This window comes from Sminthopsis crassicaudata, chromosome 2 (assembly GCF_048593235.1).
Source record: "Sminthopsis crassicaudata isolate SCR6 chromosome 2, ASM4859323v1, whole genome shotgun sequence".
In the NCBI taxonomy this organism is placed as follows: Eukaryota; Metazoa; Chordata; class Mammalia; order Dasyuromorphia; family Dasyuridae; genus Sminthopsis; species Sminthopsis crassicaudata.
Genome location: NC_133618.1, coordinates 542,740,396 through 542,756,507, shown reverse-complemented (window position 1 = coordinate 542,756,507; position 16,112 = coordinate 542,740,396). Strand labels below are relative to the sequence as shown.

General features: G+C 31.8%; 1 protein-coding gene across 4 annotated transcripts in view; it reads left to right on the top strand.

Annotated features, from left to right (window-relative positions):
• The window catches only part of USP3 (ubiquitin specific peptidase 3), a 131,572-nt gene that overhangs the window by 56,001 nt on the left and 59,459 nt on the right, over positions 1–16,112 (top strand). For all 4 annotated transcript variants that reach the window (XM_074294877.1, XM_074294876.1, XM_074294879.1 and 1 more), the window contains 3 exons: positions 4,120–4,203; positions 8,400–8,481; positions 16,004–16,086. In XM_074294877.1, coding sequence (XP_074150978.1) covers positions 4,120–4,203; positions 8,400–8,481; positions 16,004–16,086 — 249 coding nt within the window. The remainder of the gene's footprint in view (positions 1–4,119; positions 4,204–8,399; positions 8,482–16,003; positions 16,087–16,112) is intronic.

Genomic DNA, 16,112 nt, shown 5'->3' with positions numbered 1-16,112 from the left:
CATTCTTCCTAGCCATCAGCTCCTCATCAGGCCAGTTCAATGATAAAGGCACAAGCTGTGGTTTTATAAAATGGAACAGGCTTTCTTAGGCATATTTGATTGCTTCTCCATCTTTAATGTAACAAATCAGGAAAATATTCCCTCTCTCCCCTTTTTTGGTTGCCATTATGAGGGATGGACTTTTTCAGTAATTTCTAGAAACTACTGAAAACATTCATCCCCCATGACTAAATATCTCTGAAAGATTACATGGGATCCTAAGGAGATATCTATAGTGAAGGCAGCTGGCTGCAAGTGAGATTGGGCTTGAAAAGACAGAGAGGTGCTATGAATTCCATATCAGAGGGTATGAATCAAGTCTGAATAGAAGATTTGCACATTTGGGTTGTAAAGACAAATACTATATCATAATTTTCCTATATACACCATTGGACATATAGGATCGATAACTAGGATTTCAAAAGGTAAGGTGGAAGTGAATAAGTTTTAGTGGGATCTTTGGAAGAGAGGAAACAAAGTACTGGGCATATTTAAGGGAGGAGGAAATGTAGTTAGGAGGTAGAGTCAAGTAGGAATACAATATAACTGACCTTTATGTACCACCTTGGCCTCTCAGAACAGTGTTAGGTCCTCAGAGCCCCTGGACTTGTGGTGTATTTTTCTTAGCACTGCCATATTGTGCTACTCGGTGTTTGCCTATCCACAAGCCTTCTGATCTCTCCTCCTCTCTCAATCTTCCGCCCACCATTCTCAGGCTTTGTGACCATCCTAGAGCCTTCTCAGGGGTGTCCTCCCTCTTTGTTCACTTAAGAGTGTTCTAGATTACACTTGTCTTTCTTTATTTGGTCTTGCTTGGAGCTACCTTGTGTGTTAACATTGTTGGAGAGATCTCCTATTGTCTATGGGCTTCTCATAATAAGTTTCTCATGGGATTTCTTGATCATTATTTAGTCAGACATAAACAGGGTTCATGTAAATGGATTTTACTGGAATAGGTATGTTGGTCTGCCTCTCAATGAGGCAGGTGTGTTGGTAGGAAGTTCCTGCTTTTTGCATTTGTTTCTGTAGTAGCTAACACAATACCTGACACATAATAAGTGCTTAAAAATGTTCATTTATCTATCTCTATATTAATTACTAATCTCTCTCTCAAATTCAAAGACCGCCAACTGCTAATTGTATATTTCTACCTGCAGTCCAGTCCATCTTTAACTGCATATGTTCCCACCTTCTGAAGTTGCCTGTTTTTTTGTTGAGGGTATCACTAGCCTTTCTATTATTAAAGTCATATCAATGTAAAGGAACACAATGTTAAAAAGTAACAAAATTCAGATAGAACAAAATGATCTTATATTGATATTGCACTATTAAATTTAAAGTAAACAGCCCATTTTTCTTTAAACAATCAGAACATCACATAGTCAAAAATGACAAATACTCTTAGCCCTATTTGTCCTGTTATGAATTTTACTTATTAAGTCTTAGGTAAAAATTCTTTGAACATTTATATAGTTGTTTGTGGGAAATATCTATTGTATTAAAACAAAATATGTTGATAAAATTTAAGCAACAATTCATACATATCAATGAGTTTAATCTATTCTCTACAGTATTGTGTGTTCAAGAGATAGGAATAAGAAGTATTTGAAAGACAAAATGCAAATTTAATAACCACATTAAAAAGTTCTTAAATTCTTTAGTGATTAGAGACATGCACATCATGGTGAACCTAAGATGATACCATATATCCAAAAAAAGTGCAAAAATAAAAATTATTGTTTCCCTCCATTAGACAGGTAAACCTAGGAAAGACATTACGAACTGATGCAAAGTGAAATGAGCTATGCCAGGAAAACATTGTACACTTAACAGCAATATTTACTTTATATATATGTATGTGTGTGTGTGTGTGTGTGTGTGTGTATATATATTCTCACATTATATATGAGAATATATACACATATATATGTATATATATTCTCAATGATAAAGGATAATTCCAAAGAATTTATAATGAAAAATATTATCCACAGCTAGAGAAAGGACTGATCTGGATGAAGATTAAAGCATACTATTTTTCACTTTATTTTCTTCGTGGGTTTATTTTTTGTTTTGTTTTGCTGTTGTTGTTTTTTTGGTCTGTGTTTTCTTTTACAATCAGGAAATATATTTTGTAAGATTGCATAGCTATATAAATTTGCTTACTATATCATGAAGGGAATAGGAGAGGTAAAGAATTTTGAAATCAGAATTTTAAAAAAATGTTAAAAGTGGCTTTTTGTGTAATTGGAAAAAAAGAGAAAGTATTAAAAAAGATTTTAAAAAGTTGGGTAGCATCAGTTGTATCCAAGCACAACTATCAATAAAAAATAAACATTTTTTAAAAGGCAAATATTATAATTTCTATTTCGGAGGTCTAGAAATTAAGACATGGAGATTAATGCTTTGTAAAAATACATAGTTTGAATTGGGACTGATATAGTGTCATACCACAGAAGCTTGTCAAACAAAAACTAAAAAACTCAGCTTATTTCTTGCATTTTTTCAGAAGAAAATATTTAGTTTAGAAGATTAGTTGCAAATATTACATATTTCTACCACCAGTGTCAATATGTAATTCTTGAGGGGATTTCTTTTCCAAGAGTTCCTTATACCAATGAAAGCACAGGTCCATTTCCTATTCTTATCCCACTTTTGCAAGTCTCCTTTTATTTTGGCAAGTTTCAGGTATATGAAATACATTTGGATTCGCTGACATTTATTAAACGCCAACATGCACAGAGCATTTTATTCAACCTAGAAAAAGACAAAACTTAGATAAGATGTGATTTCATTCTACTTTCATGGAATTTACAGTCTAATAGCAAATATTACATATATATGTACGTGTATATATATATATATATATATATATATATATATATATATATATATATATACACGTACATATATATGTAACTTTAATACAAAATAAGATATAAGTGCATTAGATCCAAATAAAGTAATATGATTGCAAAAGTCATTACTGATAAGAGTGTTGGGAGAGGAAGAAGTTAGAGAATTCTTTTTTGTGGCAGATGCCATTATAGTTAGTCATAGCATTTGATATAGTATATAGCACATAGGAAATATTTAATAAATATTTATTGACTAGAAGCTAGAATTCTGTAAAATTATAATTCTTCCAATGTTTTGTCAGTTAAGAATAGCAGTGTTATTCATTATTCTGCAGTGGTTATAATAAATGATTATACATGATTCCTGTATACTTTGAAAAATATGTTGGTATCATTGAAAATTATTTTTGTTCATGTTGGCTTTGTCCCAGGACAAAAATGTGTTCATTATTACAGCATTAGTAATGGAATTATTAAATGTAATTTCTCACAATATTTGCTTATGTAATAACATTGCAAAAATATTTTCTTTCTTCAAGGTAATTATCAATCTCTTAGAGGGACAGTCATTGTTTCACACATTTTGTACATATCTTCCAAGAATTTATACTTCAAAGAGAAAGACTATTTCTGGTTATTGGTATAACTCCTTTTCCCATCTCAGAAACTTATATAAAGTGAATTTAATTACTTTTACCTAAAATTTATTTTGAAACTTTAGTTATGTTCATGTTTTAATTGTACTTTTTTATTTAAGTTCCAGTAAAAATGGAAATTATTGAAATATGTGGTTTCTTCTCTGTTCATTTAAATATTCCTCCTCCAATCCCTTGATCTAAGCTATATTCCATATAATCACATTTGGTATCTTTAGTTTACATATAGTAACACAAATAGGACTTGTATTTTTCCTACATTTTTCTTTTATATTAAGAGAATTAAAAAGCTAAAAACATGCCATGTTTCATTTTGGAAAGATAAATTGTAAAGCCTTTGTAGCAAAACTATGATCCATATACATAGAAAAATGTCAATAGACCTCTGTACAACAGTTATATATTTAGTGTTCATAAAGCATTCCATTAGATTCCAGTTCTACTTTAAAAACTCACCGACTGTGAGTACCCACAAAAACATGTGATCATTTTGGCAGTAGCTAAACCTTTGAATTATATCATTATTATGATTTTCTAATGTATTCTGATAAATGTTTTCCTCGCAGTTATCGTTGTGATGATTTTGTGGTAAATGATACCAAGCTCGGACTGGTACAGAAAGTCAGAGAACACTTACAAAACTTGGAAAAGTAAGTAATATATAAACAGATGAAAAATTGAATGATGAAAAGCTGACACTTACCAATAGGTCTGCACGAGATTAAAATATAATTGGGAAAAATTAACATGATGAATAAAAATACAATAGAACATGGATAATAATATTAATATGTAATTTTCAAAGTTAATATTGACTTGCAGGAATCCATATGTGTGGTTTAGTGATCCCCATTTCTCTTTGAGTTTGACACCCACTGGTATAGGGAAATTAATTTAAAATTACTTTTTCCCCCTTATTGAATATTATAAATGTTATATTTCTAGTATAATTGAAATATATAAATCTCTGAAAATTTATAAAAGCATGATTCTTATCTCTATAAATGATGTTCACTGATGTGTCAGTTATACATCTATTAGTTCATATCTTTATTGTCTTTATTTCTTAACCAACTATACCCAACCAACTACAGGCAATTATTTCAGAGGAGCTGCTCAGGGAGTGCAGGTAGAAAGAAGGAAATATTTGAAAATTGTTTTCTAAAGCCACTGACATATAGAATATATAAACTAAAATTATCTGTGGTTTGGGTTGATTCTTGTCAGTGTGCCTTCTATCATTTAATCAAAGGATAATTTAATAATACCAATGATACATAAATTCATTCTAAAAAGGAGGAACTTTAATTATGTGTCTAGTTATCTCAGCAGTATAAATGTTGAAATAGTAAATTCTTCAGTTTCCCTTTATAGCATGACCAGAAGGTCACTTCAGTAGGTGTGAAGGAGTTGTGAGTTGCCTTCAGCCATTAGAATATATTCAAAACATCTATATATACATAAATTTTTTTTAGAGTAGACATGTAATACATTAGAAAGGAGTTGCCATCCTCTGGGCTTCAAGCTATGAGTAAAAGTCCAACCAACAGTTCTCTAGAGTGCTAAAGGTCATTGTAGTTCTGAATTTGTCCCAAGAACCAACTGAAGTTTACAACTTGTTAGTCATTCTTTGTCATGAGTAACTTGCTACCTGTTTTTCTTTGCAGTTAATTCACTAAAAGTTTGTTTATTTGTTTGTTTTTTAATATTCCAGAAGCACTCACTCAATTTGGTGGTACTGATAAAATATTTTAAAATTTCACCTCTAAAGGAAATATCCTCCAGTTTATATGAAGCTGACTAGAAAAGCCATAGAGTGCTAACCTTTTACTGAAGAAGACCTGCCATAGACATTTACTGATTATAATACTGGACAAGCTACTTAACTTTTGTGGGCCTCAATTTCCTCATTTGTAATTGGAGGTGACTGAACTTGATGATTTCTGAGGTCCCATCTAGCTCTTGTTGATCCTGTGATTCTTTAGTCCTTATTAGTAGTAGTTCATGTATTTTAATTAAACAGTTACCTTGTTCAGTTTTTGGAGACACTGATATGGCAACCAACTCTCTTTTGATGTAATCAAAGGAAATGAGTATTTGTTTTGTAAAATAGAGAAACAAAAATAAAACCTTAAAAACTCAAATTCTGGCATTAAAATATATTTGCTGATTTGTTCTCTTTCAAGCCTTTCTTCTAAGAAATACATTGCATTAGTGTTTATGATATAATAGACATAACTGTCATTTTTTAGATGGTTTGGTATTCAGTTTTTAGGAAATTTAGCCATAAGCTTTTTAAAAGAAAATCGAATACCTCAAAATCATTGGCTTTTCCTTCAGTTTATCACTTGTAAGATAATTGTGAGACTTGGTAATGAAAATTGTTAACATTTTTGTTTTAGAATTTTCTGGAATAATGGTCACACAATAAAGTATATTGCTTTACCTTTATACTTTTTGAAATTAGTGGCTATTATATCATAGTATCTTTTTATGGTGTACTTATTTTTCTCTTAAAAAAAAATGAAGCAAATGTAGCCTAATGAAAGTGCTAAAAATATTGATGGAAAAATCACTTTTTCTTTTCAAGATAATTTTAGCAGATAAAAAACTCCATGGATTATTTGTCTCACTCAGTATCTCTTGCTAGAGCCTAAATACTTTCCCAAGCTTAATGAATTTGTTTAATAAATGCTTATTGTATTGGATTGCCAGTATTTGTGAAGATTTTTTTTTAAAGCCTCAGGTGTTTTTTTTTGTTTGTTTGTTTTGTTTTTACTGGGGCAGATAATCATTATTATAGGTGTGCTTTATTGTGGAAAGAGGAAGAAAGAAATGAGCGAATTAAAAAAAATAATAATTCTAGAAGGGACCTTAGATATCATCTAGACACTTCTGTCCCTGGCTACAACCTTACATAAATGAGAAAACTGCAGTCCAAAGTGACTAGGAAGACACAAGGAGCAAGTAGCAAAGACAGAATTCAAACCTGGATATTCTGACTGCTAAATTTATTACTCTTTTTACTGTGTCATGGTACTTGAGCTTCATCAAGATAGATTCAAATCTGCAATGAAAAATTGTTTAATTGCATTTTTTAAAATGAAATATTGGATTGGTTCCAGAGTTCAGAAAGGTAGCATGGGTGTAATATCTATTTCATAGGATTGTTGTGAAAATCAAATTTCTGATATTACCAAGTGAAGAAATGTTGACTGATTTTTGCTTTTGTAGTGATATTTTTGAGAAAAGAGAGAAACAAGTAAAACCTACATGCAAAAGAAAAGAAACTTTGACTGTAAGACATTGAGGCAAAGAAGAAATAAGATATAAACATTAGGCATGCCATATAGAAACTTCCAGACATTTTTACTGTCTGATAAGATAATCTGTAAAAGTTGAATATTTGATTGCTTCAACTGAATTATCCATTTTAATAGTGAAGAATTTCACTGTTTGCTCCTTCCTCGGTAAAATAGAAGAGATCAAAGAAGTCTTTGGACAACTTTAGGAATCACTTTAGCTAGCATTAAAAATGTAGGTAATTTTAAATGAACAAAATAAAACAATTTATCAACAAGCATTTTTAACTTAACATTTTATTTTTCCCAATTATATGTAAAACAATTTTTAAATATTTGTATCAAAAACTTTGAGTTTCATATTTTCTCCCTTCCTCCCCTCATTGAGAAGAAATATGTGAAGTTATACAGTTTATATGCTGAAGTTTATTTGCTGTTGTTAGGTATACTAAGTAGTATTTCTTTTTTTCTTTATATGCATCAAGCTCTTGATTTTAAAATAATACTTTTATATATAAAACTGGATAAGCTCTCTGTATTTTAGTTAGTTTTAGGCTCCAAAATTCAACCACTAAAGATATGAACCTAATAATAATAAACATAATAAAAAAGTGGTATCTAATGGGTTTTATATTTTAGACTAATGTTTTATTTACCTTAAACAAACAAACAATTTCAGTATCAAAACACTGATACAGTTCCTTCAGTACTAAATCTATCATTCTTATATGTTAGAATTTTGGCAGTGATTCTAATTGGTGATTATAAATTTAATTGGATATCACTGGAATTTGTAATGTTATTATTTATGTAGTCATTCTACAGAAATTGACTGGTCACAGTGTAACAACAAAAACCTTTTTCAAGAGAGGAGGAAAAATCAGACATCAGTAGAAAATGTTAGCTTACTCTATGGCTTTTTAATTGGTTAGCCTTATATATATGGTAACTTAAAAGTGATTTTTTTATTTACTTTTAAATAATTTCTCAAAGACAAGTAATTGCTTTTAGATAAATTCCATGCAAAGCATTCCTTTTATCTAGAAAAAGGTTGAGTTATCTTAGTTTAGAACTTTTATACTAATTTTATATTAATCTATATTTACTTTAGGGTGGTCACATCATTTTGAATGAATTCTTCAGGAAGGTATTATAAAGCACTGAGAAGTTCATTTTGAACTAAAAATTATAACTCTTGAAAGATATTAACCTAGTGCACCCCAATCTTTTTTTGTGTTCAGAAGCTCTTCTTTCCCACCTGAAACTTCTGATGCAAGAAGAACGAACATCGTGAGAGGTGGAAATCTGTGACATATTGGAGTACAGGGAAAGAGATGGGAGAAATAGCAGGAAGAGAAGACTTTCTAGCTAAAGTCAGCTTTCATCCATTTCATACCCCTAAAAGGGGAGGATGGGTGTATGGGAGTAAGGATATGTAAATATTACCCTGATATTGGAGTTTCAGTCAATTACTTTTGTATCTTAAAAATTTTAAATCTGTTTTGTTTATATTTTATAGTAATGTTTAACTTATTTCTTTATAGTTCAGTTTTTACAGCAGACAGACATAGGAAAAGGAAACTTTTGGAAAACTCATCTCTGAACAGCAAGTTGTTAAAAGTAAATGTAAGTATCCTCAGCATTTTTATACATTACCAACACAGTCCAACAGCAAGTGATACAAAGAGAAATTCCATTCAAAATAAATGTCGATAGTATAAAATATTTGGGAATATATCTACCAAAGGAGAGTCAGGAATTATATGAGCAAAATTACAAAACACTTGCCACAAAAATAAAGTCAGATTTAAATAATTGGAAAGACATTCAGTGCTCTTGGATAGGCCGAGCGAATATAATTTAAGATGACAATACTCCCTAAACTAATCTATTTATTTAGTGCTATACCAATCAGACTCCCAAGAAACTATTTTAATAACCTAGAAAAAATAACAACAGAATTCATATGGAACAACAAAAGGTCGAGAATTTCAAGGGAAGTAATGAAAAAAAAAATTAAATGAAGGTGGTCTAGCTGTACCTGATCTAGAACTATATTATAAAGCAACAGTCACCAAAACCATTTGGTATTGGTTAAGAAATAGACTAGTTGATCAGTGGCATAGGTTAGGTTCACAGGGCAAGATAGTGAATAAAAATAGCAATCTAGTGTTTGACAAACCCAAAGATCCCAAATTTTGGGATAAGAATTCATTATTTGACAAAAACTGCTGGGAAAACTGGAAATTAGTATGGCAGAAATTAGGCATGGACCCACATTTAACACCACATACTAAGATAAGATCAAAATGGGTCCAAGATTTAGGCATAAAGAACAAAATCATAAATAAATTGGAGGAACATGGGATGATTTACCTCTCAGACTTGTGGAGGAGGAAGGAGTTTGTGTCCAAGGGAGAACTAGAGACCATTATTGATCACAAAATAGAAATTTTTGATTACACCAAATTAAAAAGTTTCTGCACAAACAAAACTAATGCAAACAAGATTAGAAGGGAAGTAACAAATTGGGAAAACATTTTTACAGTTAAAAGTTCTGATAAAGTCCTCATCTCCAAAATATACAGAGAATTGACTTTAATTTATAAGAAATCAAGCCATTCTCCAATTGATAAATGGTCAAAGGATATGAACAGACAATTTTCAGATGATGAAATTAAAACTATTTCCACTCATATGAAAGAGTGTTCCAAATCACTATTGATCAGAGAAATGCAAATTAAGACAACTCTGAGATATCATTACACACCTGTCAGATTGGCTAAGATGACAGGAACAAATAACGATGACTGTTTGAGGGGCTGTGGGAAAACTGGGACACTAATACATTGTTGGTGGAGTTGTGAAAGAATCCAGCCATTCTGGAGAGCAATCTGGAATTATGCCCAAAAAGTTATCAAAATGTGCATACCCTTTGACCCAGCCATACTATTACTGGGCTTATATCCCAAGGAAATACTAAAGAAGGGAAAGGGACCTGTATGTGCCAAAATGTTTGTGGCAGCCCTTTTCATAGTGGCTAGAAGCTGGAAGATGAATGGATGTCCATCAATTGGAGAATGGTTGGGTAAATTATGGTATATGAAGGTTATGGAATATTATTGTTCTGTAAGAAATGACCAACAGGAGGAATACAGAGAGGCTTGGAGAGACTTACATCAACTGATGCTAAGTGAAACGAGCAGAACCAGAAGATCATTATACACTTCAACAATGATACTGTATGATGGAAGTGGATATCTTCAACATAGAGAAGAGCTAATCCAATTCCAATTGATTAATGATGGACAGAATCAGCTACACCCAGAAAAGGAACACTGGGAAATGAGTGTAAACTGTTATTTTTACCTTCTGAATCCAATTCTTCCTGTGCAACAAGAAATTCGGTTCTACACACATATATTGTATCTAGAATATACTGTAATATATTTAACATGTATAAGACTGCCTGCCATCTGGGGGAGGGGGTTGGGGGAGGAAGGGAAAAAATCTGAACAGAAGTAAGTGCAAGGGATAATGTTATAAAAAATTACTCATGCATATGTACTGTCAAAAAAAAGTTATAATTATAAAATAAAATAAAAATTAAATTAAAAAAAAAGTAAATGTAAGTAATTAAACTTTGTTCTGAAATAAGTTAATTGACACTTTTCTAACACTGCAATTTGCTTCTTGAAGATTACTTTAATCTGAAACTGAATTTTGAGTGCATTATAACTATAATTTTTGGAACTATGCAAATGCTAATGAAGAAAAATAAGAAATTGAAAAGACGTTAAGTGAGATATACAGATAGATTTAAAATCTAGGTGCCATGGAACCTCTCTGATTAGAGAGGTGAAAATGGACAGAGTAGAATCTACAAATAAATGTTCTCACTAAACATATACTTATCCAAGTATAAATTCAAGTAAGTGGAAGTATACTTAAGTCAGGAGATCTGGTTTTGAATTACTTGTAATTTCATTATTTAATAACCTAAAACTTTTGGTCAAGTCAATGAACAACATCCTTTAGTCTGTTTCCTTATCTCAAAATAAAATTTGTCCTAACTTCCTCATATAATGTTTGAGACCCAAAGAAGCTTTAAAAACTATTCATGTGCTATATAGTTTTACACAAAATATATTGTGGCATTGTTACTATAAATGGATTGCCTTTGTTTTCTTATTTTTTCCCTTAACTCTCAAAGCCTGGAACAGAAAGGTGATCCAGAAAACTATACATGAGAAATCCCCAAAATTTTTGGAATGCTGATAGTTATATTTAGATGAAAATTTACTGTACTTCATTACTTATATTAAATGATCTGAATAGGAAGGAACATAGTTTAATGGGAAATAAACTCAATTTGGAATTAGAAGAATTAAACTGTGTTCCAAATTCACTCTTGGGTTCTAAGTGTTCTAGGGATCTACTTTCTTGAATTTTTCAGTCAATTCAAGAACAGGAGGATGACCTGCTTCAAAATTGTATCTTTTTTTAAGGCGCGCTGAAAAAATACTATTAAAAATACTTCTTAGATATGTCTTAAAAACTCTTAGTCTAGTTCTTTAACTTTGTTATTCAGGACCTTCCACTGATAGTGGAAAAATAACTATTAAAATTCTTCAGAAAACTTACATAAATAATAATTTTATCTGGTTTTATATTTTGAAATAAATATGGATTTGTTTTATGGAAAGAGTATTATTTGCCCAACTGCATACCAATAAAACAAATACCTTAAATGAAATAGATAATTAGTTGCAAAAACATAAAATACCCAGATTAACAGAAGAAATAGGGAGTTTAAAATACCTTGCTCTTCAGAATATAAATTGAATTAGCCACAAATGAACTCCAAAAGAAAAAGGGAAAAAAAACAGAATCAGGTGAATTTACAAATGAATTCTATTAAATATATAAAGAAAAACTTGTTTTACTCTCATGCAAAAAACTATTTGTAAGAATAGGGGAAAAACATCCTATTAGATTTCCTCTGTGAAATAATCTTCTTACCTAAAACAAGGACAATTTAAAAAAAAAACCACAATAACAACTTCTAAACATACAAACAACTTCTAAAACACAGTAACAAATCCTTTTTTTTTTAATTTTTATTCATTTTTCCAAATTATCCACTCCCTCCCCCCCCCCCATGACAGGTAATCCCATACATTTTACATGTGTTCACAGTAACAAATTCTAAATAAAATATTAGCAAAATGACTTCAGCAAAATATCACAAATCATACACTATAACAAAGGATGGATATATACCAGGAATTCAAGGCTGGTTAGGAGTCATGATGGTATTAATACATATAAAATAAACTTTTGGCAAAATAGAACAATCTGGGATATTTTTTAAAGGAAAGAAAATAAAAGAGAAAACAGAAATAAATGGGTCTTTCTCTTACTATAACATTGTTTCTTGATTCTTATGTATAATAAAGATAAATTCATGGCCTTTGCAGGAGAGCAAGGGTAAAACAGGAATGCCTATTTTCACTACTTCTGCTTAATACAGGACTAGCAATGCTAGCTAGAACAATAAGACAATAAGTAGAAAATGAAAAATAAGCATAAACAAAGAAAAAAATTGGTTTTTGTGGATTATATAATAATTTGCTTAGAACACTAGAAAATTATTAGAATCAATTTAAGTTGTAGGATGTAAAATAAATCTACACATATTACCAGCAAAATTCAGTAGAAGTAAACAGAGGAATTCCATTTAAAAGATTATAAATGCATGAAGTACTTGGAAATTTACTTCCTAAATAAAATACATGCAGGAACTACATGAATTCATCTACCAAAAACTCTTTACTGAAATAAATTGAGCCAATTCTCTGGACATTTCTGTAAAGTTTTAATGAACTTACTCTTTCAATAAGTTCTGTTTCTATTATAATGGTTTTCTGATTTTGGTCCACATAAGTTTTAAGCAACATGCTTATAGCCTTTAAAATCCTCAATCTATTTTCATCATTCATACTCTTCCCCAGTTTCATTCTTACTCAGCTTTGCCAATAACATTGGGGCTTTTTGGAACCTGGGTTCTTATTGTGAACAAACTCAGTTTCCAACTCCATTTAATGGAAATTTGGCTTTTCTCATAATACTAAATCCTCTATGATCCTCTTTCCTAGGGGCCGCTCTTTTTTCTCCAAATCTCCATACATATCTGATAGGTTTGAGAGTTTGTTCTTTATCCCCCATCTTCTTTTCTGTTCTTTCAAAGTCTTTATGGCTGTCATTTACCAGCTTTTTGGCACTTCCCTTTATTTACTCAGTTCAGCATTTAGCTCCTGGTTTTTCTTGACCCTTAATTCCCTGCCACCAAGCTTAGGGATGTTTTGGCAGTCTCTCAAGCAACCTCATCCCTGTGCCTCTAAGCAGGCTCTCTTTCCTCTTTGCTTTTAGTACCTTTCCATAAAACTTTTTGGGTTGTAACAAATGCATTTCCAAGATTGTACTTTGAAAGACTGCCCCTGTTTGCTCTTGTAATCACTTTCCCTCAGACCTCCAACAGCTCTGTGCCATATTATTCTGATGCACATAGTTAGTTGTATATTTTATTAATTTGTTTCAGATATTATTTTGTACTTCCTTTGTATAGTTCCATAAATGGAATGAAAAGATTCTAGTCTCAACAGTGGCAAAAATATTAAATACTTGGTTAACCTAAAACAAATTAAGTTTATTGGAGAGCAGCTTAACCATAGTAGGATAAATAAAGGGAACATGACTAAATAGGACTGTATGTTTTGGTTTGTGCTTTTAAAGTTTAATTCTAATAAACATGCCAGCATTGTTTCAGTCCTTAAAAGGTTTTCTCTAGACTGAAGTTGCCTGGACCACATTACTTGAGGGGCATATTCAGCTCTAAAGTCCTATGATCCCAAATAATGGATAGGAGGCATAGGTTTGAATTCTGACTGACTCCCAATCCATTTTTTTCCTTGTGCTATGTAATTGCACGATGCTGTATGCTATGATGGTTAGAGAACTAGCCTCAAGGCCCTAGGATCACAGTTCCAATTTCAATTGATGAACTTGGACAAGTCATTTAACATTTCAATGCCTTAGGCAGCTATTTAAGTCTAAGTTGCAGAACTTTTGCCAACTTGGATTGGTAGAAGAGCTTTCCTGCTATCCTCTCCCTCCTCCTGCCATCCTATAATGAGGAATTCACCTCAAAAATAAGCATTTATTAAAGACCTTTTTTTGTCCCAGACATTCTACTTGGCATGAGAGTACTAAACAATCCTTGGCCATGCAGATGCTTTCATTTTACTGGCAGGAAACAGTAAATTTGCTGATAAGTTTGTGGAAAGTGACCTGGGGGAGAATAGCACTAAAAATTGACAGGATTTGAAAAATTCTTTATTGAAGGTGGTATAGGTCTTGGACCTTGAAGGAAACTAGGGAGATTCCAACGCATAGATTCAAGGAAGGAGAATATTCAGAAACATGTGGGAGATGCAGTGAGACAGGATAGGCTAGGAGAGATCCTATTCTCCTGCTAAAACTGACTCAGAAATGAGGGCTGTTCTTGGTACATTCAGACTTATTTGTAAGTTGTATTTTGCTTGCACATGAGGGATTCAAATACCGAAATTAACCAAATTCAGTTATTTACATATTTATCTAAGTGAGGACAGAACATGAGCTGTGTTATTATTAAAGAGACATTCCCCAAGGTCAAACTTGGTTTTCTTGCCAGGAGTAAAGGGGGTTTCAGGAATGCCACTTTAGTTACATTTTATTGAGTTACATATAACTAAGACATAATTTGTGAGCATTTATAAAGGGAAAGAGGTGATCAGTAAGATTAAGCGTGACATTTTCAAGAACAGTTTGGGTCAGATAAATGTTTTCTTTTTGGATATGGTTACTTTGTTATGAAGGGCATAGTCTTAACCAAAAGATTCATTTCCTATTGTAATCAGCCTATAGCTGATAAGCCTCACTTAGAGACTGGTTCTCAGAATGTAGATACACAGTCATTGGGACCATCTCCAAAGTCTTATCAGCATAAACAAGGTTTATTAATTAGAGCTTGTGCTTCAGTGGTAGAGGATATGAGAACCCAGAATGACCTCCACTACTATGATGAAGCATGGGAGCTAGATTTTGTGAGGGAAAATATGTCAAAAAAGCAAAAACAAAGTATTGATGATGTGAAGCAATGGTAGTTATATGTAATGGGTGATGGGTAGATGTTTGTCTCAGGAAAGAAACTTTGCATTATGTAATAGATGTGCTATTGGCTGTGTGTGTTTCAAGGGAATAATCTCAAAAGGAAGCAAAGTAATTTGTTCAGAAATGTTCATAATGTTGCTTGAAATTGTGAAAAATCATTGTCCAACAATAGAAACTGGTTAGACTATGATATGATATTTTGGAGTATTATGTCAATATTAAAATTGATAGGTATGTGGACCATTAATGATATCTAAAAACATGCATGAAATAATGTTTAGGAAAAAATAGAACATGCAGTAGTAGAATGACATTTACAACTAACTAATATGTATTTGCAAAAGCAAAAATCAGGTAATTATTTAGAGTGGCTATAAGTAGTTAAATATTAAGGTCTTTTTGTCTGTAAACTTGAACAAATTAATATATAATACCTCAGTGAATTTGTTTACTTATTGATGTGAACACTCGGTTGTGTGGAATCATGCCTTCTCAATTTTTTGCAATCCTTGTTCATGCCTTTCCATAAATTTTCTGAGAATCTCTCCAGAGATGTGAGAAATCTTTTTCTAGAGTTTGGTGATTATGTAGAAGAGGAGAAAATGTCTTGTCTTGACAAATATCTCCTGGACTGTAAAGTTGATTTCTTTTTTTTTTTTTTTTTTTTTTGCTGAGGCAGTTGGGGTTAGGTGACTTACCCAGGGTCACACAGCTAGGAAGTGTTAAGTGTCTGAGGCCAAATTTGAACTCGGGTCCTCCTGAATTCAGGGCTGGTGCTCTATCCACTGGGCCACCTAGCTGCCCCTGTAAAGTTGATTTCTGATTTGATATAGCATCATATTTTAAATAATAGTATTGTGGTATGGAAGAATTTGATATTATTTGCAGTTACTGATATTTCCTATTGACTGTACTATTTGTTTCCAATTTGTAGGGAAGTACCACTGCCCTCTGTGCTACAGGCCTTCGAAATTTGGGGAACACATGTTTTATGAATGCTATTCTTCAGTCACTCAGGTAACATTATAGGTCTAATCTAACCC